Source organism: Scedosporium apiospermum (genome assembly GCF_000732125.1).
Source record: "Scedosporium apiospermum strain IHEM 14462 chromosome Unknown SEQ_SAPIO_0022, whole genome shotgun sequence".
Classification (NCBI taxonomy): Eukaryota; Fungi; Ascomycota; class Sordariomycetes; order Microascales; family Microascaceae; genus Scedosporium; species Scedosporium apiospermum.
The window spans coordinates 76,244-100,777 of record NW_015971723.1 but is presented as its reverse complement, the minus strand read 5'-3'; the positions used below and the strand labels follow the sequence as shown (position 1 = coordinate 100,777).

General features: G+C 51.3%; 6 protein-coding genes and 2 pseudogenes across 6 annotated transcripts; 3 read left to right on the top strand and 5 right to left on the bottom strand.

Annotated features, from left to right (window-relative positions):
• Positions 1 to 167: 167 nt before the first annotated feature.
• On the bottom strand, positions 168 to 2,001 carry SAPIO_CDS0336 (uncharacterized protein; the record flags this gene model as incomplete). Its single annotated transcript, XM_016783141.1, has 5 exons — positions 168 to 307; positions 626 to 760; positions 816 to 1,037; positions 1,090 to 1,297; positions 1,357 to 2,001. 5 exons carry the CDS (start codon positions 1,999 to 2,001, stop codon positions 168 to 170), a joined length of 1,350 nt encoding a protein of 449 aa, XP_016646341.1.
• Positions 2,002 to 2,858: 857 nt separating this feature from the next.
• On the bottom strand, positions 2,859 to 5,424 carry SAPIO_CDS0335 (uncharacterized protein; the record flags this gene model as incomplete). The annotated part of the gene is made up of 5 exons (XM_016783140.1): positions 2,859 to 2,975; positions 3,868 to 4,289; positions 4,433 to 4,500; positions 4,568 to 4,941; positions 5,323 to 5,424. 5 exons carry the CDS (start codon positions 5,422 to 5,424, stop codon positions 2,859 to 2,861), a joined length of 1,083 nt encoding a protein of 360 aa, XP_016646340.1.
• A 4,460-nt stretch (positions 5,425 to 9,884) lies between these two features.
• On the top strand, positions 9,885 to 10,913 carry SAPIO_CDS0334 (annotated as a pseudogene; the record flags this gene model as incomplete).
• Positions 10,914 to 11,295: 382 nt separating this feature from the next.
• SAPIO_CDS0333 (uncharacterized protein) lies at positions 11,296 to 12,026 on the bottom strand (the record flags this gene model as incomplete). The annotated part of the gene is made up of 2 exons (XM_016783139.1): positions 11,296 to 11,952; positions 12,024 to 12,026. 2 exons carry the CDS (start codon positions 12,024 to 12,026, stop codon positions 11,296 to 11,298), a joined length of 660 nt encoding a protein of 219 aa, XP_016646339.1.
• Positions 12,027 to 13,603: 1,577 nt separating this feature from the next.
• On the top strand, positions 13,604 to 15,265 carry SAPIO_CDS0332 (uncharacterized protein; the record flags this gene model as incomplete). Its single annotated transcript, XM_016783138.1, has 2 exons — positions 13,604 to 13,909; positions 14,003 to 15,265. 2 exons carry the CDS (start codon positions 13,604 to 13,606, stop codon positions 15,263 to 15,265), a joined length of 1,569 nt encoding a protein of 522 aa, XP_016646338.1.
• Positions 15,266 to 16,129: 864 nt separating this feature from the next.
• On the bottom strand, positions 16,130 to 18,025 carry SAPIO_CDS0331 (Uncharacterized protein; the record flags this gene model as incomplete). The annotated part of the gene is made up of 4 exons (XM_016783137.1): positions 16,130 to 16,422; positions 16,527 to 17,532; positions 17,610 to 17,770; positions 17,827 to 18,025. 4 exons carry the CDS (start codon positions 18,023 to 18,025, stop codon positions 16,130 to 16,132), a joined length of 1,659 nt encoding a protein of 552 aa, XP_016646337.1.
• A 1,496-nt stretch (positions 18,026 to 19,521) lies between these two features.
• SAPIO_CDS0330 (Linoleate diol synthase) lies at positions 19,522 to 23,245 on the top strand (the record flags this gene model as incomplete). The annotated part of the gene is made up of 5 exons (XM_016783136.1): positions 19,522 to 19,727; positions 19,789 to 22,411; positions 22,484 to 22,702; positions 22,762 to 23,038; positions 23,115 to 23,245. 5 exons carry the CDS (start codon positions 19,522 to 19,524, stop codon positions 23,243 to 23,245), a joined length of 3,456 nt encoding a protein of 1,151 aa, XP_016646336.1.
• Positions 23,246 to 23,472: 227 nt separating this feature from the next.
• On the bottom strand, positions 23,473 to 24,489 carry SAPIO_CDS0329 (annotated as a pseudogene; the record flags this gene model as incomplete).
• Positions 24,490 to 24,534: the final 45 nt, after the last annotated feature.

Sequence of the window (24,534 nt, the reverse complement as noted above, 5' to 3'; positions counted from 1 at the left end):
CTTAGAAAAACCCCATGTGCTAGAATTCCTACTGCTATCTCTAGTTGTTACGCTCAAAACTAGATGCAACATGACGGCATGCATCGTGTTATCTGACGGATAAAGCCGTCCTCGACCTCTTCATGGCCCATATCCTCACACCTCTCCTCCGGTTTGGCTAGCAAGAATTAATACTTGTACTTGAAGTGAATGTTCTCACGGTCAGTCATGTCGGCTTCCGCATTCGCTGTGCCAATTCGTTCGCTCTCCTCCTCAGAAATACCTTGTTCCCGAATGAGCTTTGCCCGTCGGCGGTTCTCCCAGATGTCTGAGTATATCAATTAGCCGAGTTAAGTAGAAATGGAGCTTCAAATGCTTACAGTAGAACCGCCATGTCGCCATGCTGCAGAACTCTACAAGGTATAGGACAGCACAGGCCGTAATACCTCGGATATATCTTGGTGCGTCAGATGCAACAAACATCTGAGCTCCCACAGCGTTACCGACACAGTAAGCGATGAAGAGGATTGTGGCTGTGACTGTCTTTTTTGTTCGGCCCGCAACGTTGGATGGCAAGAAAGTCCAGATCACTGGTGATGATTAGCAGAGGAAAGGCCGTAATGCAGAAGACTGACTGAAAACTTACTGAGTCCGGGGAGTGACCCAAACACTTGAAGGATATACATGCCCCATCTTGTCCACTTCATAGTATTTTGAGGCAGAAATGCGAGCGCCATCATACCAGAAAATGCAGGCACAAGAGAGAACATCATCATGAGGACTGAGTTTCGAGTCAGCCCGGAGATAGCAGGACGGCACTTCTGACAGGAACTTACATCGGAGATTTGGCTTCTTAAGCGTGACGAATCCAACAATCAAGAACCAGCAAATGCTCACACAATAATAGGGCGTTGACCCCTTGATCAGTGTTTCCAAAGGCGTAAATCCAAAGGACTTCCAAATCAGTTTTGAAAACGTGGTATTGGCACCGTTTGGTAGTGCGTTAACGATAGTAACGAAGAAGAAGAAGTAAGTTTGAGGGTCTGCCAGCCACAGAGCTTAAATCAGTTTTTGTCGTCAACTCCATTAAAGGCTCATGCATCATCATACCTTTAAATGTGGTCCAAACCTGATCCCACTTGAACTCAGATCTCTTTTCGCGATCAGATCCTGTCTGGTTTGTAACAATGCGAGCGATTGCAGCGCGCTTCTCGTCTTCGCTTAACCAACGAACCTCACGCGGAGTTCCCAGGATAAACCAGACAAGGATCCCACAGGTGATGGTCAGGGCCCCAAGTAAGAAAGAGATACCTTTCCACTGGAGGCATAAGTTAGATTTTTGAAGTTATGCTTGGTTGGTATAGGAAGATATCTTACCGCAGCAAGGCCACCTGGGTGCTTCTCGGCATGAAGACCAATGCCGTACATGCTCAGACCGGCTAGGATGTTCATGCCAGCATTGGATGTTCCCCAAATGAGCGAGCGAAGAGTGTGTTCTTGGGAAGTATACCATGCACCGGTAATTAGCATATAGGTCGGAGAAATGGTGCATTCTAAAGCGCCTTGAAACGCGCGAAGAATCATGAGATGGGCAAAGTTTTTGGCAAAGGCGATGCAGAGCACAATAACGCCCCAGAGGACCATGACGATGGATAGGAATTTGCCCGTGTGACATTTCTGCATAAGCCAATTGCCGGGAGCTTCGCAGACCATGTAAGAGAGATAGAAGATGGTGCTCAGCCAGTTGAACTGTTCACCCACAAGGCCAGTATCTTCTCGGATGCCGAACACGGCCTGGACGCTGAGGGAGGTCTTGTCGGTCTGTTGCGTGCCATAGCATATCCACATCAGCGGTAGAAGAAAGAGGTCAATCTTCCACAGGAGCTTCCGGTAGTACTGGTCAGAGTACTCCGCGGCCACATCGACTATATTGTCATGGACGCCATCTGCCAAGGGCTTGTGTGCTATCTTGGTGTCGGAAAGCTTGTTGTCGTCGGCGACTTGAGATGCTTTGTCAGTCATTTTGCTTGGGGTTGTGTGTCGGGATGGGATGGATGGTGCTTGCGCCGATCCAGGAGCAAGGTGTGTCATTGAATCCTTCTTAAATACGCGACGCACATCGGTCCCAGGCGCGTTATCGTCGTCCCATCTGGGCACTTGGTGATGTCCCGCGATCTCTGAGCTAGGGGTGGCGGCCGGATCTCCTCCGCTGGGCGTTTGGGTGGTAATGGGAGATAGCCCGTGCACAGATAGCATCCACAGATTACCATTGATAACCAGGACGCCTATTTTTGCGGGGTACGGCACTAGCTTATCCGCCTGCCCCACAAACACCTTTGAACATCAACGTAGCGTGGATCGACGCTATCGATTATGGCCATGCTTGAGCTCGGAGCTGGTCTGTGGCGCTTGTTGATATGACCGTCCGGGAACCAGAAATACCCTCCGGTGTTCCCAGGTCCATATTTGAGCCTACAATTTACCCATCCGCGTTGCTATCGTGACAAATCGGGAGTAGGGAGACATAGATCAGGATACATTTCGCGTGTACATTTGTCGGACTCAACAGTCGAGTTGCCATATACCACCAACGTAGATTAGGGCCAAACATTTACATTCGATTTCCTTTTTGGAACAGGATAGCACTTGAGCGCGAGGTCTCCTTTAATTCAGTCGTTGAGTCCGCCATCGTTCTGTGATAGGAACAGGCAATGATCCTCTTGGGTGACCTTAGAGAGCCAGTTCCCGGATGTTCTTAGAAAGCTTACTCTGGAACGCAGATCGACTCCCATCAGCCGCAATGGTAGGGTGTTCGAAGGCAGTCGTAGTTCCGATTCCTTTAACAACTTCCTTCTGGAGACCCAGGCCTCATGGTCATTTTATGCGATGGCCACCCAAGTGGTGTGGACGTAATCAACGGCGTCAATCAGGTTGATGAGGAACTCTTCGACAAGCTCATGAACGACGACATCCACCCTCCTAGCCTCGTCAATATTCTAATCGCCTGTTCGGCGTCAGAACCTAACCAGAACTAGGCCAGGGGAAAGACGCACTTCCGACGCATCTTTCCTCTTTTTCAATACTCAATTTCGGATGATGCCAATCCACTTTGCTGTTAACGGGTGAATGGGTTGTCGAAAGCGTAGGATATGCGCATGCTCGGCATTCGACTGCAGCCTCAGCAGCCAGGCCCGGCTCTATGACTCTCGGGAGAAGCGAACGGGGGTAAAGTTCCAACATCTCTCCTTTCAAAGGACTAGGTGTCTCGATTCTCGACTCTTGTGTCCAACCATCCATGGCGCTGGTTCCACCAAAGTGCTAATATTACATTGGGAAGCCTGAAGGATACAATTCTAGGCCATGGGCTTGTCTCGCGGCTAGTATGTCAGTCAAACGAATCTTAGCAAGGACCTACGCTCGACGACAAACTGATACCGAAGTGTCTCCAACCAAGTATTATGTCTCCCTCCGTTCCGTTTCGCCCACAACCCGACACATCACTTCTCCAAGCAGCCCAGACTTTCCCGGCATCTCCCAGATGGCTGGTAGCAAAAAGTAACTCTACTGTCACCGAATCTGTTGAATGCTCGTCTGATCTCCGGGTATCATTTCTCGATTATGCATTCAGCGCCGCACCTATCGTGGGCCAGAAGATGATCCGAATCCGTACATTACAATTCGACATGGTATCTTACATTGGCTCATTACGCATTCCACCACCTTTTTCATCTCTTCTTAATTTTCGCTTCGCGGTTTCCGTCGGCGCGCCTAGTTCCGTTGATTCGGTACCTCCAGCCGTTGGGCCTTGTTCATTTTAATCCTTCTCTTCGTGCTCCATTCCTCCACGATCCCCCTTCCTCATCATTGCCTACCTTTTTCATAGCTCACATGGTAGCCTTTGGTCATTCGAATTTGATTCCTATGCGTCGGTTCCTCTCCCGTAAATATGCCTCCCGCCTCATGGTCGTGTGTGTGGCCCGACTTGCCAGCCACCGTGTCAAGCATGTACTCTTCGCTCGTGTCGTCTCCGCTATTCGTCCTCGCCGATACGGTAGCAAGGCTGATTCCCGCCTTGTGGAGCTGCTCCCTCCTGGAAGGGTAGCCCGACCAGTCGTTCCGTCCGCCATCCCGAGTCGTGTTGCTGTACTGGTGGTGAGAGGCGCCGCTGGAGCCGTGGGCCGAGGAGCCGCCGATGGTGGGGAACAATTTCGGGAATATATAGGTAAGGGGGAGTTTGCACATGGGGAGACAAGCGCAGATGATGGCGACGTGCATCTCGATCATAGTCCATAAAGTGGAGGTGATGTCATCTGTTGAAAAGAGACAATGTTAGTGGCTGGAACGTTGGTAAAGATACGCCGTTCCTGCGCTAGTAGTGACTGTGGAGGAATATCGGAGGATGTTGCGTAATCAGGGCGTGGAGTTGTGGATATTGATCGGGAACCTAACTTACACGTCGTGTCAGGACTTGTGGTTGAGAAATTAAGAGTCGTTGACCGTAGGATACTCGTTACCGTGACGCTGGTTCACAGAGTTAGCGATCTCAAGTTGCCCCAACCCTTCCGTGAAACCCAGGACATTCACATACAATCCACCAAGTGCAAAGACGGCCATCAGAGCCCTCTTCTGATTAACTGGCAGTTTCGACTTCCAAATAGGATATTGCGGCAAAAGTATAATGATGATATCAGTGGCGATGGAATACCCGGCGTTGGCATTCCAATTTATCGTAAGGGAGATGCAAGTCCCGGCAATACTCCTGTCCCAGGCTCGAGGAATTGGAGTGCACTGGAAGATGGACGACGCAGTCGTGGCAACCATGTAGGCGATGATGATCGAGAGGAGAGTGTAGCACGTGATGCAGAACCATCTCTGGACGAAGATTCGGAGGAACAGAAGGACGATGGAGGCCTTGGTGAGATTGATTGTCAACTTGTAAAAGATTTGGGCGATATAGAAGAGCTGTCTGGTTGATTAGCATTCGTCGAATATCGAGGGGGTGTAGGTTGGTTCCGGTTGATCGTATCCACGATCCTGGGCCTTGAATGATACGAGACAGGGTACAGAAAAGAAAGAAAGTAACATCGGTCCTTATTACCTTGAGTGCCATGAGTTTGTTGGGGACAGACAAGTCTTTCATGTGCTTTCCAAAGCCATATTCACAGGATATCATCATCAGAATCGCAACAACCATAGTGCAGACCTAGAGATGAAAACACGAGATGTCAGCGTCCATATTAGCCGTGGAGCATTGCGAAGAGGTAAGGAGTGCCGTACAAACGAGACCAAGATCGTCCAGTCATCCCAGGACAGGCCGGATCGCAGTTTTATTCTTGACCATACTCGGATTCCGACGAAAATGGGCGTGAGCGCGAAGAAGACGATGCATGGGATTTGGACCATGAAGGCATTGCTCTCGCCGGGAAGGTTTCCGGAAACTGCCATGATTGTCAACGGCCGACTGGGCCGGAAGACAGTCGAGGAAAAGGTTCTAGTCCACCCAGTCTTAAACCATAAAGCAGAACAAGTGACGACAAGCCGAGGGCGAGATTCGATATGTCCTAAGAATTGGTGTGTCGACTGGGTGATATTGAGAAACAGTCAGGCACAGGCATCGAAGGAGGGGCCACTCCGTGCCGGGGATCCTGGAGGGGGAGACACAGATTTTTATGGATCGGATAAGTCACAGTCACAGAAGCGACGAGGAGAAGGATTCGGCTGGGGTTCCGAGGATTTAAAGTTGCATTGTGAAGACTGCGGCCTCCACCGTTAGGACTGACATGACGCGACCTCGACGATCGGCAGGATCAGAAGTGAAAAAAGGTGAAAAAAGCATCCAGTGACATGCCGGGCACGACTCATGACTGGCCATATTCGGAGAGGGTCTTGTATCTACATACACGGCACAGAGAGGGGTGGGGCGGAAATCCCAGGAATTGTGTGGGAGCTTTGCATAACAAAGTGGGCTTGAAGGGGGAATCTCAGCAGGGCTGAGTAGAGAGATCACCCACCCAAGGAATGTAGTTTCACATCAGGGGCTCCATCTCGGCCCACGGTTCCCAGCAGGGAAGGAAAGTTTACTTTTCAGAGAGCCCTGCAGAGCGCAAAAGTCCACTTAAAAAATGTGGGACACGGAACCCCACGGATGGTTAGGTGTGTCTCAGTTCTCGGTTTCCAAAGAGGAAAAAAAACGATGAGTCTCTTCTGGAAAAGCTGAGGGGATCTTTGGAATTCTGTGATTCCTGCATGTGACGAACAAAATGATAAACTACGAAGTACGGAAGGAGGAGGCAACGTGAAGACCTACACCTACAACGTAGTACTCTTGGTTGCTCCCTTGCGCCATGCACTCGCTCAGTCAGGCAGGCGGGAATGCTCTCGCTCCCTCGGTGTACGATCAAGGGCGAGTTTCCAGACAGGCCAGGAAATAAGATTGCTTGGCAGCCCAGCCGCCAGTAAGTGTGCGCCCACATTCTCTATTCCCATCCACCCCAACTTGGGTCGCCAGGTCCTGGGGCTGGCTGAATGGCTTTCCGAGCATGCCGAGTCGTCTTGTTGGGACACCCACCTTAACGTCGAACGAACTGCTAATAATGTGCTCAATTTCGTCAATCCTTCGCGGGTGAGAATACGTGAGTAATCTGTTAATAACGAAGGATTTAATGATGCCGGCAGCGGTATCGGCGCTAAGTCCGGCATTCTTTGAATCTTCGTACGATTCCAATCTCTAGCGGGTCTAGCAGGGTGCTTCGTCTACTCCGGATCATGGAGCCGGATATGCCCAGGCGGTGGTGTACACTAGTTAGAGAGGAGAGAGAAGAAAATCTCGATTAATTCTCCACTGGATGTGGGTGTTCAGCTGGCTTCTTTTGTGCCGCCGCTCGCAAAGTTCCGCTTCCACTTTAGTGCCACCAATTACAATCCCTGGTGCAGGGCCCCGGGAGGTTTTAGGGGCCTTCTAAGGGGATCCATTCCCGAGACTTTTTGGTTTTGGGATTCGTGTTTGGGGTTTCTGAGAAAATGTTTCCTGGAATTCTCTCATCAACGTTGCATTGCATGGAAAAGTTACTTTGGAGGTACGAAGTAATTAGTTCAGTAGCCCTTCTTCAACCACTGCTCTGTTAAGGCCATACACAGAATTGTACCTCGGTACACATGAGGGAGGAATCAATCGCTTGAGAATTCAAACTTGGACCTTTGGGAGATGAGGACACAAAATAGTGTCTTCGCAAATCCCCATTCCGGCTGATCGAGCCGATCCCCCACCTCGAGGCGTTGCTCATCATTGCTATTAAAGGACAAGAGTGCATGCGATCGCCTAGTGTCGCGATGGAGAACAAATGCGCGAACTCTTTATCATGCTTCCTACCTTTTGATAACGATCTGAAGCCGGTCCAGGCGAGCAAATTCGTCACCGACGAAGCACGAAGTAAATGCCAACGATGCCAACGATGCCAACGATGCCAACGATGCCAATGATGCCAACTTTGTCGACGATAACTTGAACTTGAAAAATTTGAAGGAATGGTGCATGTACTTGCATCAATTGGTCAATTTTGGGATACCACCGACACCGCATCTGCATCTACGTGCGACGAATAATACCTCGCAGTTTTCTGTCGCATGTCTTCCAAATGGCGGCATCCGGTCTTGTCCGTAACCCTTGTCCCTTCGCATCCTGCATCTCCGGTCAGCCACAGTCATATTGTACTAATTTCTGAGATGATATCGTCCTTCCCTCCTACAACAGTACGGGATGCTCAGGTCTGTAGAAAATGGCATATTATTTAGAAAGCTAAAGGTATGGGTTGCGCAAGAGAAGTGATGCGCGCTCTCTGGAGGAACTACGAAGTACGCTTGACGAGGCGACATGCCAGGATGCCGCCTGGATTATGTAGCCGTCTTTACGGAGAGAGAGGAGTGTACAAGAAGGCTTCTGGAAATGCTGTGAAGTAAACTAGACGGGCTTGTAGATCGATTGCTGATCTCTCCTCATCTTGTCTGAATGTCGGCGGTCATGTCGCCGATCGACGTGGTCGCGAGGTTAGATTGATAACAGCCACTACATCATCCTCTTGCAAATGATACCTTGAGCAGGCGGCAGGTGCCAATGGCGAAAGTTCACAAGATATCGTGTTTTGGTATTCGTTGAGGTGTCGACCATAAGATTCCAATTAAGAGATATGGATCCAGGAGGAGCCAAGACATGAAGGCAAAGAATGGGAAAGAGAACATGCTTCAATGACGAAAAGGCAAGGGAAGAAGAAGAAAAAAAAAAAAAAAAAAAAAAAAAAAAAGAAAAGAAGAGATAACCCTCTGGTACATCGGGTCATGCACACCCAATGTTCCAGACTAGATTAGGAAAAGGGCCAATCCCTCGGGGTACTTCTCCCACATTCGCTCCAATAAGATTGATTGATGGGCAGCTCCGCGCGGGCCGGAGATTGCGAGCGCGACTCATCCCAATCAAGAGTCTGTGCAAAACCTAAGCTCCTAACTTTGCATTTTGCTTTTGTCGGTCTATCTTCTCTACCAAGTACTTAAACCGCGCTGGCTGCCACACCTCCTCCAGGAGGACCTTCCATTTCCCATCAGACAGGACTAAATCCTGCAGGTCCCTTTGCGATATTAGTGGTGCATCTTTGCTTTTTTTTTATATTTTTTTTTTTTTTTTATTTTTTTATTTTTTTTATATATATATTTTTTTTTTTTTATTATTAATCTGCACTGTCCCTCCATTCCTACATTCCCTCCCTCTTCAAGACAGAGGCCCAGGGTATTTAGCCCAGGGCGCTCAGGACAGCATGTTAGATGCCCTGCTGATGCAAGCCATGGCATTTATGGAAGGTCAGCGTCGTAGTATAATATTGTGTCGGGTGGCATTCTCCCCCCTTCACTCTTCGAGGGTCCCAATCCGCCCACGGGGAGCGCGGAAACAACCCTTACAACCCTTTAAATCTCTCGTATCTGCAAGTCAGGGCAGGGCACGCCACCCCCTGCTACCAACACAAAGTGTGCCATTGCATGGCCAGGCCAGGCTAGCTGGGCACTATTAATCTCTAAGACATCAATCAATAATTACGCGTTGAGAGTGGAATACCCACAATGTCTACTCGACGGTCTTTTCTCCGGTTCCGACTCGCGATGGGCTGGACAACATCTGATTTAACTATCGGTTCTCTTCTTTATACTCCGAGTCCTCTTTGTCTTAACTTCGTGCACGAGACTCCGATTTGGCCGGGGAGAAACTGGGGCATTTTTTGATCTGTCTGGGATCTCGTAGGCACCGATATGCTGGACATTGAGTGCCTCCGGCCCGCGACATTTTAGGCTTCTCCACACACGTCCACCCGCACAAGTGAGGAAATTACCATGATTTTTCTGTAGCGAGCGTGTTATACCCCGCTGGAGTCGAGAGCCAATTTAGACACTGGCGCACTGCTGGCCCCAGCGGGCCAAGGAATGAGAGGGATCAATTGATCAATCACGAAGGAGAATCGGAAGTGTGCTGGATTATTATAATTATTGGCAGTACAGAGATCCCAAGAAGGCAGGTCGTGAAGCCAGGGGAGACAAGGTTAGCGTGGTCCTTCTTAGGTTCACCAGTGCCGCACTACCGTTCCTGAATGCTAACAGCAAACCCCGAAGTGTTCTGTATTACCCATCAATTGATCTGTCGTCCCATCCCGTGCCATCCACCCTTTACATTCTTTTCGTCTTGTGAATTTCGGACGGGACCCTTTTTCTTCCATTCCCATCCTCCGCCTCTCGTTCCATTCCTTCCGTACCTTTCCGTGTCTGCAAGCCACACCTGTCGGGCAAGCGCTCTCCGATTTCCTGGAGCCTTCCCGCCGTCCATTCGTTATTATCCCCGCACCCATAAGAACAGTCTTCTGTCGCTCACGATGAGGCTCCTTTCGTTCATTTCTGCCGCCCTGGTCGCCATCGGCGCCTCCGTCGCGGCTGCGCAATCCAACGGCACCGTCGTGGAAGGCCCCTTCCCCGCCGACCTCAATGGCTCCAACTTCACCTACCCCTACCCCGTGAAGTTGTTCCGCTTCACCTCTCAGGCCCGAGAGCTGGAGATGGCCTTCATGGACGTCGCGCCGTCGTGCAAGGTTCCCAACGGCAAGACCGCCCTTCTGTTGCACGGAAAGAACTTTTGCGGCGCCACGTGGGAGGGCACCATCAACGCGCTGAGCAAGGCCGGCTATCGCGTCATCGCACCCGACCAGATTGGCTTCTGCAAGTCGTCCAAGCCCGACTGGTACCAGTACAGCCTTCACCAATTCGCCTACAACACCGTCGGGCTCCTCGACACCCTCGGCGTCGACAAGGTGACTGTCATCGGACATTCCCTCGGTGGCATGCTCACGACCCGCTTCGGTCTGCTTTACCCCGAGCGCGTTAACGAGCTCGTCATCGTCAACGCCGTCGGCCTCGAGGATTATACTGCCAAGGGTGTTCCCTACGTATCAATTGACACCACCACCGCCACCGAGGCCGCATCGTCGTACGGATCCATCCGTGGCTATGAGCAGGTAGCCTACTACGTCAACGAGTGGCGCCCCGAGTACGATACTTGGGTCAACATGCTCGTCAACATTTACTACGGCAGCGAGCGCGACGCCTACGTCAAGATTCAGGCCAGGATTGTCGACCTCGTTCTCACCCAGTCCGTCGCCCACGAATTCAAGAACCTCAAGCCCCGCACTCTTCTCATGATCGGCGAGAAGGATATCACCGCCATTGGATCCCAGTGGGCTCCTCCCGAGGTCGCTGCCCAGCTGGGCCACTTTGACAAGCTCGGTCGCCAGGTTGTTAGGCAGTTGCAGGATGGTACCTTGATCCGCTTCCCTGAGCTTGGTCATGCTCCTCAGATCTCGAACCCTAAGTTATTCCACAAGAAGCTCCTCAAGTGGCTCGACAACTAAATGGAGATCTCATCACTGGGAGGCATGTTACGCAAGTGAAAGTGTCCGCATGTTGTGCCATGCGTCTTTATTCACGAATGCCTGGTTGACAAAGGGGCCGAAACTTTATACTTTTTGTACATTAGTGAATTTGTTTCCCCAATGGGAACGCGTTAATATTTCAATAACCAGCAATGCCAAGCTGTATACTAACTCTAAGAGCACGATAGGAGTGATAGATGTCAAGGTTGGATATCGCTTCACCGCGCTCAATCTTTCACCGTAGAGGGTCGTTTTCAGTAGCCTCCAACCTCTGACGACGACCTTCGCCCAACAGGATGATTACTCGCGATGGGCTGAATTAGGTGCCAGATTGAAGAGTTACCCAGACGATGCGGCCCAATTACTCCTTCCAAGCCCACCGCCCGCGAGCAAGCCGGACAATGTACACCAAGCCCAGAAGTACCGGAACTTCAATCAGCGGGCCTACAGTCGAGGCTAGTGCTTGATCACTCTCCGGACCGTACGTAGCCACGGCCACCGCAATGGCAAGCTCAAAATTATTGCTCGCTGCCGTGAAGCTCTGAGTTACGCATAGAGGGTAACTGAAACCGAATTTCTTGGCTATGCAAAGCGTAAAAAAGAAAATAGCAACGAAGTAAACGACAAGCGGCGCCGCGACACGGACGACGGAGACGATTTGATGGACGACTTGCCTGCCTTGGGACGTGAAGAGGACAATGATTGTGTATAGCAGACCGATGAGAGACCACGGCGCCGCGAATCGGAGAAACACTCTGTCGTACCATGCCGATTCGGCCAGGGCCCGCAAGGAGAATCTGGTGAGGATGGCGGCACCAAGCGGGATGCCTAAAAAGACGCCGACACTCGTAGCAACGGTCTCGTATGACACTTCCAGATGTCCCTCTTCACCGCTGATTACTCCAATGGAGAAAACAGCGAGCGGTGCGAAGAGCACCATCTGCAGAATGGAGTTGATGGCTACGAGGATGGCACAATACTCCCTGTCTCCAGCCGCCAGGCCGTTCCAGATGAGGACCTAAATATCACTGAATAAGCGTATGATCTAGCACATATGTGGGGGTTAAACGTGGATGAGAATTAACATACCATGGCGATACATCTTCCAAGGCCCACAAGAATGAGCCCAACTCGCAGTTCACTTCTGTCTGGGAGGAAGGCCCATGCAAGTCCAGGCTAAGGAGAAAGTTAGAACAAGCGTATGCGTTCCAGCTTAGCAAGACTAACCGTACCATAAAGAAGGGTGCGACTATTCAGTTGAGAATAATGCTGAAGAGGATTTGCCTCCACATGGCTCGTTCGAGCGAGAAGTTTGTGAAGCGATTCATATCGCACCTTGCACAGGATCAGATACATCATGACCAACAGTCCGACGGCTAGAACATTGACGTAAGTTTGAGCCCCTGTTGTAGAGAGAGGAATGGAAAACAAAGATGGAGAGAAGGAAAATGCAAATCAGCACACTTACCTATGGGAACCGAGACATGGGCAAAACTTTCCCTTTTGAAGAGCAGGCCCAGTCGATGGGACAAAGTTGCCGAGGATGATTCCTATGGCCATAGCGAGAAATATCCAAAGAGCTAGGAGTCGATCCAGCCATCCAAGAGCTTTCAGAAGAGGCTCTTTTGAACTGGATTGTGTATCCTTGGTAGGTTGATGTTGATTCTCGACATCGTCGTCGGAGCATCTTGTTTGAGTTCCCTTTTCCGTTAAAAGCGTTGACATATTTGGTGCTCTTGGTCTCAGATCGGTCTTCAAAGCTCACAGGCATGCGTTTTACTTTATAATTTTTTCGGCTTTTCTTTTTCAAGTTCTTGTTGATCGATGTCAAAGTAACCGTTTAGTCCGCGTAACTTCTGTGACTTATTATACCCAGGCTTGGGAGAGCTTGGAAATCCCCAAGCTTCACCTTTGGAGCTTGCCATGGGGTCTAGCCAATCAGGTCGAGGAAGTGACAGGCAGCTTTGGAGAATTTTTTTGGTGGATGCCTTGGATCCTGGTCAGTTTTTGATGGATCGTTGGACTACTAGTCTAATGAAGGACTGGTGCCTGAGAACCACCTCTGGTGACATCAATTGTCTGGCTCCCGAATTTGTGAACCCCATGACCAACGCCCATGTTGATCCATGGACCACCTGGCTTGCCTCTCAAGGAGCAGCAGATATGGATAAGCGGAAGACTGTAAGATCAACCTAAGCCACGGTTTCCAATCCACTCCACCGGAAAAGACAACCAACGGCCCAAGTTCCCGGGACTCCCCCCTCCACTTCTTCCGTATCCGGCAGAGATAGGGATATCACGGATAAATACGCGGCCTCCGACGCTCGAACTCGGCGAGATAATATACCCAGGATAAGGTTAAAGATTCTATTGCGGATTAGTCACCTTGTAAAACGATGGCATCATTCTCGATGAGAATGTCGACGACCGTCGTCCCGTCCTAAAATCCCCGAGACGATGATTTCGTATATATCCGGTGGTTCGAGTCGCAATCCGTGACGCGTCCCATTTCACCCAAAGTTTTGGGGTTTCGAACCATGATCAGAGATCATTTCAGGGGCCGTTCGGCCAGCATAAAAATGGCTGGCTGTTCGTGTGCTCTTGGCATGTTCGCTGTCATCTTCAGCAATCCGCAGATCTAAGCCTATCTTCCGTGTGTGCAATTCATCATGTCAATCCTCGCGGCAGCCTTGCGGCCGTGGACAACTCTGTTTGGACGTGGGTCTGAAGAAGAGCTAGAACATGCACGGCAGGAGACTCTGCTGGAAACGCCAGAGCCTTCTCCTTCACTCGAACCCGACGATGAAGTCTATCCTGTCCACTACTTTGATGATACGCTCATCAACCGGAGCATGATCATGTGCTGGACGATGAAGTTCGACGAAGTCCTCGATCCGGCGGCCCTCCACACGGCCTTAGCCCGGGTTCTGGAAATTGGAGACTGGCGAAAGCTGGGTGGACGGCTGAAGCTGAATGTAAAGTAAAACCTGAACCCGTCGCTATGTATTAGACGAAAAATGTGATACGATGCGAGACGGAATGAACTAACAATGTTCCACCTTATATAGAGCCGAAGGAAGCTTGAAATTCACGTTCCGGAAAAGTTTACTGAGGAGCGTCCTGCTGTTCGATACTCCCATGCCAAGTTCGAGATCAACATAGGAGAACATCCGCTGGCCTCGCAGTTTCCACGAGCAACAGACACACCGTCTCTAAATCCTGGGCCGGAACACTTCACTTCTCTAGCAAAAGACCCTGCGTCTGCAAACTCCATCTACGACTACCTGAGAAACGATGAGCCGCAACTAGCTCTCCACATCGTCTCATTCCAAGATGCGACGATTGTTTCCCTCTCGTGGCCCCACACCTTGACCGACGCCATGGGTCGATATGCTCTAGTCCAGGCGTGGAGCCAAGTTTTAGCGGGAAAGGAGTCGGAAGTCGTCCCCCTTCTTGGCGCCCGAGAGAATGTTCTTGATCCTTTGTACGAAGACGCGGGGCCAGATGTCGAAGAGGAGCCGTATGCATTGGCCGACCAAATGTTAGGTCCATGGCAGATGCTAATGTTCGTCTTGTATTTCTTTATCGATGTCCTCTGGACGTCTCGAGTCCTTCGAACTATAGTGCTCCCGCAACCAGCAGTAGCCACTCTGGTCCAGGAAGCGCGGGATGACGTCTCGAAAATCCACGTCGAGAGCGGCCCTGCGTTCGTCAGCACAGGCGACGTTCTCACGGCCTGGGCAACCCGTCTGGCAGCCTCAGAATTGCCGATGGACTCTGCGCGGCCTGTGATGATAGGGACCGTCTTCGAACTTCGCAGCCGACTGAAGTCGCTTTTCCAGAGCGGCGGCGCCTACGTCCAGAATCTAGTTTTGTCCGCAACCGCAATCCTGCCGGCCAAAGAGCTTCTGGGAAACAGCCTCGGGTACGTCGCCCTCCGCATTCGGCAAACAATCACTGAGCAAACCTCGGAGGCTCAGATACGGGCACAAGCCCGTCTCATCCGCGAGTGCTACGAGAAGAAAAGGCACGGCCCCGGATTCGGAAAGGCGAACAACTTCATCGTAGTCTTTAGCAATTGGCTAAAGGGCGACTTCTTTAACATTGTGGACTTTAGCCCTGCGGTCATCTCCCCAACCAAGGAGAAGAGCGCCGATGGGTCGAGCGGGAAGCCAGTGTATTACCACTGCCAGACGCTCCAGAAGATGCCGACGTCTAGCAACATCTTTAACATTCTGGGAAGAGATAGGTCGGGAAGTGTCTGGATGACGGGCTATCTTCCCCTCTCCGTCTGGACCACCGTTCAAAAAGAGCTAGATAGGCTGGCATAATTCACGAGGGTGGTGGTAGGGTGTCGGTTCTCGCGAATGTTGGACCACATTGGCGCTGGTGCTTCCATCCTACTTACGGAATTCAGGTATCAGGCAGTATCGATTTATGCGACTTGTACAAGAGGGCGCGCTTCGTACTTCGTATGTATTCGTCAAGGGCATGCTTTATGGAAATAAATATATATATCAATCTATTTAGGGAGAGAGCGTAAAAATGAGAGATATTTCCTTTCAATATTGCATGATTAAGGCGGGTAAGCCGTTCTGCACGGAACCAAGACCTTAGCATCCCTGGATACTTGCGCTGACATTTCAGCGGGAAGAAAATAAGTTTTGAGGGCTGGGCTAGGTCCCCGACGGTTTTAGTCTAGATTTGATAAGATATTAATCAAGTGAGATGAATCATGCCAAAGTCGGTTGTGACCACGTCAGCTTCTAATCTCTGGGTGGAAGGAAGACGAATCTGTCGCCTCAGCTGTTTGATCGCCCCTAATGTCTCGGCCGTATACGTCCCAAGTAGATCCCTTTGTTCCCGGGTACTGGCACGAGTATATGGAAGGACGGCCCGATCCTCGTGGGCTCCTGGTACTTCGTGCTCGAGACCTAGTTCGTAGCTTTATGGGCTGAGTTGTCTAGACTCCAAATCAGGATGCAAATCAAGTTTAGCATCACATGCTTCCAAACTAATTGAAGGCCGAAGCTAAATACTATTAAATTTTATCTGTTCGTTCTTACAATTTGAAGTACACTAGTCTAGTCTAACCATCTTGTAATGACCCAAAGCAACGAGTTCGCGTTGTCGCTCCATCCATTTCCAATCTCTAGTGCTAGCCAAGCCCTATTAACGCATCTTCCGTGTCCTCCCTAGTCGGTGGAAGCCAGGATGTACGTCTGATGGTCAGGATCGGGCTCTCCATGGTCTTCGGCAACGGGATAGACTTTGGCGACGCAGTTGTTGTGCTTCAAGCAAGGATCTAGCTTTCCGCCGTGATTGTTTTTCGGGTGGTAATTGGGATCATTTTGCAGCCTCCAGAGCACCGATTCGTGTAGAACTGCGTCTCTTGGGATATCTCGGCATGCGCCTCCGTTAAGAGGAAAGCGGACATTGACCCATTCGTTTTTCTCAAGCTCCCATCGTGTGATGAAAGGGTACCATTCTTTTCGGGTCAGTATCGACAGTCTCAGATAAAAAGTAGGGGACCGAATGGCATGGGGATGCGGACAAGTCATGGTAGGAGTAGAAGAAGAAAGTTACGCTTACCCATAAATTTCCAAAGCAAAACCGTAAAGAAGCCAGTGCCGGAGCTAAACTGGAGCGAGTCATGGATGAGGCCATTCAGAGCCTGCTTCTTCCTTTTCTGGAACCTCCTCTTGAAGCCGTTCACCCGGTTGCACCATTTAACAGCAGCAGAAGGATCCTGCTTGCCCACAAGCTCGAGCTCGCGAATCATCCACGCTAGCGCTAGATCGCTCATCTGGAACGGATCCTTGGCGACGTCGTGGCTAGCCTCCTTGGGTTTGCGGGTGACCCAGAAGTTCTTGATGCGTTCCCAGATGGTCATGTTCTCTGTCTTGTTGCTGTCGAGAGAGTTATTCTCGACGGCAGGCCAGCCGCCGCCAACGTCGCCGTGGCATCCAGGGAACCAGACCTCCTTGATATCTTCATGATCGTGGCTCTTGCTCCGAATGTCCTGAGCGAGAAGCGCGGGCTTGAACTTGACACGTCGTTCGTCCACGGCGACGGCGTGCCGGACAAAATGGGCGGTCCCTTTGACAGGTACGGGAACGGGCGTCTTCTTTTCAAAGACGGCTACGGAATTGACACAATCCCACATACCAAGGAAGTAGACTTTGATATTGGCCTCGACCGCCTTGCCGCAGTGCATCGTCTTTTCCTTACGGCAGAAGGTATTGCTGAAGGCAGTAATCTCGTCACGCGCCTTTCTAAACTTGCGACCGCGCCGCTTCAGTTTCGGCTCCTTTGGATTACCCTCAGCGTCAAGCTCCAGCGACTCCAGTGCTAGAGCTGTTGTCGAGGCCTGGTCGTTCTCGCCCTGTGGTTCGTCACCCGCCCCGTCATCTTTCTTGTCGCGCTCGCCCATAAAATCTTCAATCTCTCCAGCTAGATATCGCTGATAGAGGCGGAATGCAAATGGAACCATTTCCTCGTTACCTTTGCAGAGAAGGCCTACGGTATGGATCATGCGAGCGAGAAACTTGGCTGTGAAGGCGCCGCGACTAAATCCGAACATGTAAATCTTGTCGCCCTATTGTTTCCAAATCAAGGATGGTCAGTAAAGCTCAGTGTCCGCATTTCTGGTGTCTAGTCATCTAATGTCCTTACAGGATCGTAGTAACGCATCAGGAATCGGTAGCCGGCCATAACATGGGCGTCGAACGTTGTGCCGACCATTTGGTCGACTGTTTTGGAGACGGAGCTTTGCATCTCCCCGAACCAAGACTTGTTGACGGACTTTTCGTTGACATCGTACGTCCCGATTCCGGCTGGTAGAAAGACGTGAGCGCGGAATAGTCAGGTTAGAGACAGACGTAGCACTCACTCTGATAGTAGTGGTATTGATTGGGGTCATTTCGATCTAGCTTGTGCAGAAGCTTGACCACGTTTGTGTCGGCATTAGAACCGCTGAACTCGTTGCCAGTACCGTCGAAGCAGAGGACAAGCTTCTTGGGCTCCGGAGCCTGGACCTCAGCTGCAGGAGGGGCCGTGGAGCCACTAGAGTCGTTGACAACAGAAGGCATGTTTTGTTGCAGTGAAGGCACAAAGTGGACAACTCGTCTGGAGGAAAAGGAGACGACCTAAGAAAGAGGGTCTGTGGAGGTAGCAGGGAGGAAACTGAGCATCGGTCTGGAGGGCGGCTCCATTTAGCTCCATTTATCAACCACGCCGTGCATATCCCCTAATGCGAGTGGGCATCTTTGTGCCTGCTTGAGTAGCACCCAGATGCCGGCGTTGCTCAACTTGGTCAGACCGGCTTTGCCTTCAAATGAATGTCCGAGACCTTTTTTTACTCACAAACAGCTTGATAGACCCTCTAGAGATATCCGTTGGTCTCGAGATGACTAGGTGGTAACTTACACCGGCTTCGCTTTTCAAAAGCATGCAACGCGTCGTGCCGATCGCCTACTTCGTACCCGTTGCTTTTCCTCCCTTGAGAGGGCTCAGCTAGCCACCGGGGTGAATCAACCCCACTTTCCTGAATTTGTGTCCGCCGATCCGGCCGAATCTGGTCCATGTGAGACTTGTTACTTTGTATAGATATGGCTAATGTCGGGATTTACGCTGCTCGCCGAAGCCGTGATGCATTTGTTAAAAGCTCAGCGGGCGGCATGCAGCAAAGCTTCAGCTAGCCATGATTATCCCTTTTCTTCATCGTGTTTCCCCGTGACCTAATTGTTTTCTGCGCTCTTCGCGCCAAGCATTGACATCTCCGCGAATCTACCTCAGCACATTCTGCTTAAATAGACCTTATTGGTGTGCTCTACGGGTCTTATGTTGCAGGAAATGCTTGAGAGGCTTCCAATGAAGGGACAGACAGTGGTCAACAAAGCTCTACCGAATGGCATCCATTAGCTGGTGATAGGTACCTCTTCTTCTTGGCTTTGCAGTAACCCAAACAGGTGCTGGCAAATCACATCCACTGAGATGTAATCGGACTGACACGGTTCCGTAGAGCAGGCAGCCCCATTCCCTCACAGACCGGTAGTGAGCATGACGATCCGCATTTCCTTGGGATGATGCAACCAATAATTCACGGCCTAATCTTATCCTTTCCAGATAGGTCATAATACGCGGGCCGAGCCGCATTGCTAGCAGGTGAGCTAGGAAGGTTTTTTTTTAACCCTTTGTCCCTCCGTATGGCAGCCAATGGTCCTTTATTCTTGGCTACTGCCGCTACCCACATTCCCCCCCTCACCTAGATGGCGTGGCGTGCATGCATGGCAGGATTATGTAGTACGTGATCAGTTTCAGCTTCAGCTTCTCCTTGTGCAAATGTGTGAAGCCCGTTTTCCGCCTTTCCGCTTCAAACTGTGAAAGGATGGCTGGAGGGAACATTATCTTGTGGGCCAAGTAATGAGGAGAAAGAGGGACGAGATGGGTCCAAGTCTCCAAGTCCCCTTTATATAATGGCTGGGTCGAAACTCGTACACAGAACTCTTTTTCTAGAAATCTCCCTATTATTATGATTTCAAAGCAAAGATAGGGAAATACGACAATTTTTCTGCAGCCTGCAACCATGTCTTTCGATGAAAAGTTTCAAGCCGGCGAGGCGTATGGGGATTCAAAGGGCTCTTCTCCCGACCTCGGTGACCCTGTCAAGCTCGCCACGGCCATTCTGAAGGATTATTCTGGAGTTCGCAGCCGGATATCTGTGACTGAGCTTGTCAGTGTGATCAAGACTATGCTCTTCGACAAGGGTAAGCCCCTTGATGACAAGAACGGGTAAGTACCGTGATACGTTCGGACATCTTGCAATATATGCACTATTAACACGTCGTACCAGAACCGCCGAGCTCCTAATTGATATTCTTACCTGTCTCCCATCTGAGTCAAAGGTCAGGACGCAGCTCACCAACAAGTTCATTGACACGCTCTGGGATGTCCTGCAACACCCGCCTCTGAGCTACGTCGGTGGCAATGTCCAATATGACGTGCTCAACTCGGACGGCTCCTATAGTGGAGCCAAGGCCAAGGACTACAATACAATTGAATTCAAGGTCCCCGGCACCAATGTGACATTGCGGGAGAGGGTCCCTCAGGCACCCGACGGCATGCACCAATACCGCATGCCTGATGGGAGCTTCAACAACATCCTCGAACCCAACTTGGGAAGGGCCGGCACGCCCTATGCCAAGTCGGTTTCGAGCTCCAAGGCTCTCCATGGCGTCAAGCCAGATGCGAGCCTCCTCTTTGACCTTCTCATGGCTCGGGACGACAAGAACTTCAAGGAGAACCCCGCTGGTATTTCAGCCATGCTCTTTTACCACGCATCCATTATCATTCACGACATTTTCCGGACGAACCGTACAGACATGAGCAAATCCGACACTTCATCCTATCTCGACTTGGCTCCTCTGTATGGATCATCCCTCAAGGACCAGCTGGAGATTAGGGCGATGAAAGAGGGCCGATTGAAGCCCGACACATTCCACGAGAAGCGCCTCCTCGGGCAGCCTGCGGGTGTGAACGTCATGCTGGTCCTTTACAGCAGATTCCACAACTACGTCTGTGACATCTTGCTCAAGATTAACGAGGGCGGTCGCTTCACCCTGGCATGTGGTCCTGATGCTAGTGAAGAGGACAGGGCTCGTGCCATCGCCAAACAGGACCATGACCTATTTAACACCGCTCGTCTCATTGTCGGTGGTCTGTATATCAACATTTGTCTACACGACTACCTCAGAGCCATCACAAACACACATTCCACCAACAGTGATTGGACTCTGGACCCTCGTGTCGAGATTGGCAAGCAGTTCGACGGTCAGGGCACTCCACGCGGCATTGGTAACCAAGTCAGCGTTGAGTTCAATCTCCTATACCGATTCCATTCGTGCATCTCTAAAAAGGATGAGCGTTGGATCAACAACTTCTTCCTCAAGCTATTTCCTGACCGCAAAGCGGAAGATCTCGCCCAAGTCGGTATGGCTGAGCTGGGCATCGCCCTGCAAGAATTCGAGAGGAGCATTCCCAAGGATCCCAGTGAGCGAACGTTCGACGGCCTGAAGCGCCAGGCGGACGGCAAGTTCAGAGACGAGGACCTCGTACGCATTCTGAAGGAAGCCATGGACGATCCCGCAGGCGTGTTCGGTTCCCGCACAATCCCCAAGGCACTCAAGATCGTAGAGGTCCTGGCCATCAACCAAGCACGCAGGTGGCAAGTTGCGTCTCTGAATGAATTCCGCGAGTTCTTTGGACTCAAGCGACATGAGAAATTTACCGATGTCAACTCCAACCCCGAGATTGCTGACCTCCTGGAAAAGTTGTACACCGATCCGGATATGGTCGAGCTTTATCCCGGTCTCATGATTGAGGACTTCAAGCCCGTGCGCGCCGCTGGCAGTGGAATATGTCCTACCTACTCTCTTGGCCGCGCAGTGCTCTCTGATGCCATCACACTGGTGCGCTCCGATCGGTTTAACACGATTGACTTCAACGTCGCCAATCTGACCGCCTGGGGTTTCAACGAAGTCAAGCAGGACAAGAAGACCCTCGGTGGATCGATGCTCTACAAGCTCATCCAGCGCGGTGTTCCAGGCTGGTTCCCGTTCAACTCCGCGGCAGTTATGCAGCCCATGTACACGAAGAAGGCCAACGCAGAAATTGCCAAGAAGCTTGGTACCTTTGACCAGTTCACCCTTGATGACCCCAAGCCCCCTGCGAAGCCTGTCGTCATCGCCTCCAGCGCCGCTATCAAGAAGGCGTTGGCAGATAACAAGGCATTTGTGGTGCCGTGGCTTCAGCCATTCAATTTCCTCTTCCCTGGGAAGAAGGACTACAGCTGGTACATGCTCGCCGGGGACAAGCCGGAGAACTACGCCCACCGCACCACTTTGGTGAAGGCGCTCCAGAAGATCCCGAACCTTCAAACTACTGTACAGGAATTCATTGAACGCGTGGGCTCGCAACTTATTGACAAAGAGGGCTTCAAACTCGCCGAGGGCCTTAGCCAGGTCGACATCATTCGAGACGTGGCTATTCCTCTTAACACACAATTGCTTGCGGACTTGTTCTACCTTGATTTGCGTACCGATGAGAACCCTGATGGCAAGCTGAGCACGGCCGAGCTGTACAAACACCTACTAAACGTCCGAATCTGGGGTGCTAATAACACCGATCCCGCCGAGGCCTGGGGCCGTCGCCGACGAGCTCAAGAGGGAGCCAAGATCCTCACCGACACGACACGCAAGCTCGTGAATGAGGTATCTGCCAGCCGCGGTCTCGGTCTCGGTGTCGTATCTGCACTGTCCAATGTCGTCGGTCCCAAGTCCTATCTCAAGAAGAACTCTCTGCGTTCGTGTGGCTTGAAGCTTGTCGAAACCTTGTTGGCGCAGGGCGAGTCGGCGGACAGGATTACCGACACTATGTGGCTCAATGCGTTTGGAGCTGTCGGTGTGGCAGTGACAACAGTAGGAATACTTCCTCGAATACCCCCATGGATGCGCAATATTGAATGATGCTGACTGTGACTCCCATATCAGTTTTACGAAATCCTAGCATACTTCCTCAAAGAGGAAAACGCTGCTATTTGGGCCCAAGTGCAGACTCTCGCGCAGAAGGGCGACATGCCTGCAATCCAGGCATACGTCCTCGAAGCTCAACGGTTGTCAAGCTCCCAACGCATCATGCGTGTTGCGACGCAGCCGGCCGAACTTGAGGGCAAGTCAATTAAGCCCGGCGATTCCGTCGTGATGCTACTTGTAAGTTTCGTTTGATTACGTCCTCATCGTTCATCATTCTAACCCTGACCTTTTCAAAGGGCGAGGCCGGACGCAACCCGACCGAGATCGCCAATGCCGCCAAGTTCGATCCCCACCGCAAGGCGGAGCCTATCACGGCCTTTGGATACGGCCAACATAGGTGCTTCGGAAAGGACATCGCCCTTGCTTTCATCACGGGACTTATCAAGCTCGTCGCCGATCTCAAGAATTTGCGTCCTGCGCAGGGTCAGATGGGCCTAGTAAAGACGATCCAAGTTGGAACTGAGAAGGTTTATCTGAACGATAGCTGGTCTTACCTCACGTATTATGCAAGCAGTAAGTTAACAAGTTCCCTCGCCCGATGTGCGGGATTGCTGCAATAGCCGTGGCAAGTGTACTGACCATCAAACAGCGTGGAAGCTTCACTATTCTGGTCGTGGAAAGGGTAACTTTGAGGGTGACAGGGCTCCCAACAATCCCATTGATATGCAGCAGTACTACTACCTCCTCCAGAAGCGAAAGACTGGCGGGTTCCTTGGTTAATTTCGGCAATCTTGGTCAAAGGGAGAGAGATAATAGTCGTAGCGGCGTATCCAATATAAACTCAATATAAACATCCCATCTCCACTAACGCCGACAACGAAAGGTAGAGAATTCTAGTGAAAGTTTAGACCAGGACTTTGTGTTTATTATAATCCTACTGAGCTGTTTTTATCTCCTCCCACCCTTCCTTATTATCTTCTCCTCTATTAATTTCTCAGTTCCTCTTCTCAAATCGACACTTTGAGAATGACTTTGCCGTTCGTCCTCCTGGATTCAACCTTGTCAAAGGCCTCCTGGAATTGGTCAAACTCCAGGATGCTGTCAACGAGGGGCTTGAAATCACCCGCGTCGATCAACTTGGCGATCTCACCCAGCTCGCTTCCAAGGGACTGTACGATAAAGAATGCGCTCTTCGCCAGAGTTTTGGTGTTGTCGGAAGGTTTGGCAGTGTCGGGAGGGCGCGAGATGCTCAAAAAGGTGCCCCCATTCTTGACCGCGGCCCAAAGCTGCTCCATGGAAGGGCCACCGATGCAATCGACGATGAGGTCGACTTCTCGCTTGGCTGGGTCTTTAGCTACCCACTCATGGACACCTTGAGTCTTGTAATCGATAGTGTCCGTAGCGCCAAGGGCGCGGACGGCGTCTGCCTTGGCGCCCTGGCAGGTGGCAACGACACCACCCGCACCCGCGGCAGCAGCGAACTGTGCCGCCCATCCGCCGACGCTGCCACCAGCGGCGGTAATGAGAACACGCTTCTGGGCATTCCGTTTCCTCGCTTCCTCGTCGCCAAAAATCGCCGTCGACTCTAGGGTGCCCTGAGAGAAGAGGGCTTGCCATGCCGTGAGAGCGCTCAGCGGGGTTGCGGCGGCCTGAGCCCAATCAAGGCTCTTAGGCTTGAGCGCGAGCTCGATTTCCTTGGCCAGGGTGTATTCGCGGGCGGCACCTGGACGGACAGCTTCTATTCGGCAGAAAACTTCATCTCCAGGCTTAAACTTGCTTCCTTCGTGGCTCTTGACGACGGTCCCTGCCATGTCCTGCCCGGGAACGGGCTCGCGGGGCTCTTCATATAGTGATGGGAAGTCACGCACCCACCAGAGTTCGCCGAGGCAAGGGGCCGTTGCGGCTACTTTGATGAGCACATCGTCAGGCTTTGTAGGGACGGGGATTGGGGTTTCGACAAGAGTGAGTTTGCTGGATTTGGGATCTGTCTGATGTACAGCGCGGATGGTGGAAGGGAGGGCCATGGTTGAGGTAAAAAAAGTCTTGGAAGTTGGGTCAGTGGTGGTGTG